The 4,322-nt window shown below is 35.9% G+C and overlaps 1 protein-coding gene across 1 annotated transcript in view; it reads right to left on the bottom strand.

Moving 5' to 3' along the window:
• The window catches only part of nvy (CBFA2/RUNX1 partner transcriptional co-repressor nervy), a 30,903-nt gene extending 26,804 nt beyond the window's left edge, over positions 1-4,099 (bottom strand). Inside the window, exon 1 of the mRNA XM_018537589.1 lies at positions 3,739-4,099. Coding sequence (XP_018393091.1) covers positions 3,739-4,099 — 361 coding nt within the window. The remainder of the gene's footprint in view (positions 1-3,738) is intronic.
• Between the last annotated feature and the right edge of the window lie 223 nt (positions 4,100-4,322).

Raw genomic sequence — 4,322 nt, 5'->3', positions numbered from 1 at the left:
CTCTCTCTCTCTCTCTCTCTCTCTCTCTCTCTGTCTCTTTCTCTTTCCCTCTCGTTTGCTCTTCCTCTTTCCCTCTTTTGTCTGTGATCTCTTGCATTACGCTTTCGCATACATATCCACACGCGTGCACGTGTATGCTTCTGTGCACCTAAATTCGTACTAAAGATCGCGATAGACGAAACCGCCAAGCCTGTTATCGACGAAATTACGTGCTGATAGTGTTTACACTATAAAATAGACTCTTTCTTTCAATTCCGTTTTTAATTAGGAGACCATTGTGGTTTTGATACGTCGAGAGTTTCTATTACATTTTTTGTAAAGAATTCGAATGCAAGCTCTGAGATAATATTTTTCGCGATAAAATTATTTAGTAATAATAAGATTGGAAACAAAAAAAATTATTTAGGTTTTGAGATACTTATCAGCACCAGATTAGTAATATTTTTCTAGAATGTCTACGAACATCCATATAATTGAATTGCTCGATTTAATTTATGATATTACTACTCTAGTTCTATTAGGATTGCGTTTCAATTAAATTCGAACTGAAATTAAATTCGACGCGCAGTTTGCATGATTGAATATATACAGTAAATATAAATTCACATTGAATTATTTAAGCACTAAAAATCCAGCTCGATCGTTTATAACTGTTTAAAATCTTCATCTTCTACTTGTTTCGTAAAGGACTTTTTAATCATGTTAATTGAATGGCACACCTCGCGTCGACACTTCTATGACAATTTTATGTAGCGTTGCGTCAACAAAAAGCGATCCTGAGACGAGCAAAGAGAACATGAGAGAGAACCCGCGCTCGGACGCGATGACGGGCTTTGATGTGCCAGAAGGGGCTTTTTTCCTGAGCCCCGGTTTCCAAGTTAGCTGCGGGCTCGCCGCTCGTCTAGATAACCGGCTCGGGCTGAATGTACGATTCGAGCGAGAGCGCGTGGACTGGATATACGGGTACCGCCATGCAATATTCCGAACTAATGTACGACGCGCCCACAGCGTGGGCTCTCGCGCGGACATCGACGAGGTCGTTCCTTTTAATTTTCAGTTTCGAGGATCGGGGTCAACTTCCGGGGACACCGTTGGGAAAGAGCGTTACACGATCTATCTAACTAGGAAACTTTGAAGACCTTTTTGGAATAATTAAATTAAAGCTCATGTTTTCATTAAAAAAAATACCGAATGGTCACTTAAAAAGGATGGTTTTCTGAAATATCTAAAAATTCAGACAGATACAGATCTGAAAATTATTTTGTTGGACCATCAAAGTAATATTATGTAGAATGCTCGGATTGCTGGAATGTCAAAACTTTTTACAGCATTGTTCGTCGTGCTTGAGATTTCTACGTAATTATTTTAACGGTCGAATAAAATTATTTTCAGAACTGTATCTAGTTATAAATGTTTAGGTATTTGAGAAAAAATCGGTTTTTCCATGATATTATTTATCATTTTTAATTTTTAATAATTATTATAATAATATTTCTGTAGTGAAAATATTCTGAAATTTTTCGATTCTTCAACAATAGTCCCTTACACTAATAAAATATTCAGTTTATTATATTTTCTTATTTTTATAAATTATTCATTTGATTCCTTTAGTGAGTAAAAAGCGTTCGTACTATTAAAACTGATGATGATTAAATGATAAAATATTGAAAAAGAAATTATATACATAGGGTAGACACCGAGGCGAATCAAATAAAGTTTGAGACAATTGTAATCAATTTTTTTGTTTTAAATCAGCTAGTTACTTTTGCGCGCTTTCTCCGCACCGAAAACGATAGACAACAATTCTATACGTCTCAAAGCCTATATTGATCTGATATCGGTCTACTCTATATATTATATTTTAAAGTTGGCATAAGTCTATTGTTTTCGTATTGCAAACTTTGTATAGATTTGCAGTACGTAGAATTTATACGGTAGTTTTCTTCACTTAAATTGAAATTTTATTAATTTTTACTATTTCTATTAGCTGTATCCGTTTTAATTAAAAAATTTAATAATTTCGTCAGCAATTTAAAATTGGCTGTCGCATGGCAATCTTGGCAAATGACAGATCGTAAGCGACAGCATGACGGCTGACAGCTGCGCTAAGCACTGAAATCCGCGTTAAGAATGAATGAAAAAAATAATGTACCGTGATGCGAATCTGAAATTAGATAAACTGCACTTACCGCACCTGTGCGCTTATACCATCGACACGGTCTCGAACGAGAAACGTCGATATTCCGAATTAATAGAATAGCGACCTCCCACTAGTTCGATTCAGCTGGGTACCGAGCGATTTGTTTTTTCCGGTCGTGCGATAGATCAAATAGACTAGAGTGGCCACGTTGTTAATTTTTAAACGACACGTGTCACTCCGCCGACACGTTATTACAACATATTGCCGACTGTGATGGAAGTGGAGAGGATATTAACAACTCTGGACGTCAGATATTCTACGCAACGAGATACTTCGAATCATTGCGGTGACTGCGTCATAATTAAACATGAAGCAATAATGATACGCAATCATTCGCACGTTAATAACCCGACGATTAAAGTTTCATATATTTCAATTTCGATCCCATTTTGCGCCTTTTAATGCAATAAAAGGATTTCTCTCATAATCGTATATCGCGAAACAACAATCTACTTAATTCCATTATGTCACGTCAAAAATCTGTCAATATGTCAGTTTACATTTTGCAAAGCATGACATTATACGAAACTAGACCATAGCGAGGAATCGATAGGTCAATGCAAATTGATATTTACAGATTGGCAAATAAGTTGACCTGACCGGATCGATCGTCTTCCAAGAAAGCAGAAATATTCCTTTATAAAGAAATCTCGTCTGCATTAGACTTTATTAGAAGCTTCTAGAAAGTAGAAACTATTTCATATGCAGCAAAATTAATATCAATATATTTTAGTAAGATGAAATTTTTGTTCAAGATATATAACGACTTTTATGTGTGAGAATCGATATTACTTCAAGGATATGTGAAAAGCACCTATCGAGTCACCGTTGTGTTTTCTTTGTCATGCAATCGATATCTTTTCAACCACACTGAGAGAAAAGCGTTTATGACTATACACATAATTGCAAAATAATTATAGTTAGGAGCTCTATTCTTATAATTATTATTACTGTAACGTTAGTAAATAATAATTATACATTTAGCTTTATACATCAAGAAGAATATGTATTGAGAAAAATTGTACTAAATAATTTTAATAAATATTTATTTGAATAGTGCCGACCAAACATTTACGTACAATAAATAATTATTCACTCAGTAAAATAATTGTTAAATCAAAATAATTAGATTTTCTTATACTAAATAAATAAATTTTTATATTTAATTATTTAGTTGGTACGATTCAAACAAATAATCTATTAAAATTAAGAATTTTTTTCATAGTTTCAAAACACACGATTATAAATTTTAGTTGTTTTCAGAGACTCCATATATCATTCTCTTATTTCAAAAGTGACACGATTGAAAAAATATGATTTTCCAGTTATTACTATGAATAAGTTAGTTAAAGATTACTCTATCAATTATTAAAAGTAAATTAACTCTTACAGTCCGTTCACCAAATATCACTTGTATAATCAGATTATGTTAAATTAACACTTGAACGTATTAAAAAATTCAACACAGAGTATTTTAACAAGAACCTGAGTGAACCATTTTCAACACAAATACGAAATGTTTTTTACTGTGTACTCACCCTTACTTTTAGCCTTGAGATCGAGGTCGACTGGGAAGGAGTCCACAGTGTTGGAGGCGGTTGTCGGTGGATGACAGATAATACTGGACGACTGCAAAGCGGGGGTGGCGGTGACGGCGGCGACTACCGCCGTGGTGGTCGTGGAAGGATTCGCGTTCACGGTGGAGACGCCGTTGCTGTTGGTGACGGTCGTGGTGATCGCCGTCGCGGGCGAAACGGCAAGCGTCGCGACGGTCGCGGTGGTGACCGTCGACGTGGACGACGGCGAGGTCTGCTGGTAGCCGCAACATTCCTTCGTCTCTTCCTTGACCTTGACCTTGTGGAGGACCGTCGTCGTTGCCACTCCGCCCTCCACTTTCATGCTCGCGAGCCGCTTTCTCACCTGCGGGCGGTGGCATAAATTATATGCAAATTTTTCTCTCACATTAGACCTTGGGACAGTTACTGAAATAAGCGATAACTAACAATAAGTGATGACGTAATTAACTCTTAATACAGACTATGATACTCTGGTTCTTCACATGATGGGTCGTATATGCTCGAGTTCATTTTTAGCACATTTATGAGTATATGAAAGTTATTAA

This window comes from Cyphomyrmex costatus, unplaced genomic scaffold (genome assembly GCF_001594065.2).
Source record: "Cyphomyrmex costatus isolate MS0001 unplaced genomic scaffold, Ccosl1.0 scaffold18, whole genome shotgun sequence".
Classification (NCBI taxonomy): Eukaryota; Metazoa; Arthropoda; class Insecta; order Hymenoptera; family Formicidae; genus Cyphomyrmex; species Cyphomyrmex costatus.
Note: the sequence above shows the minus strand (reverse complement) of the source record. Positions and strands in the feature narration are given on the sequence as shown.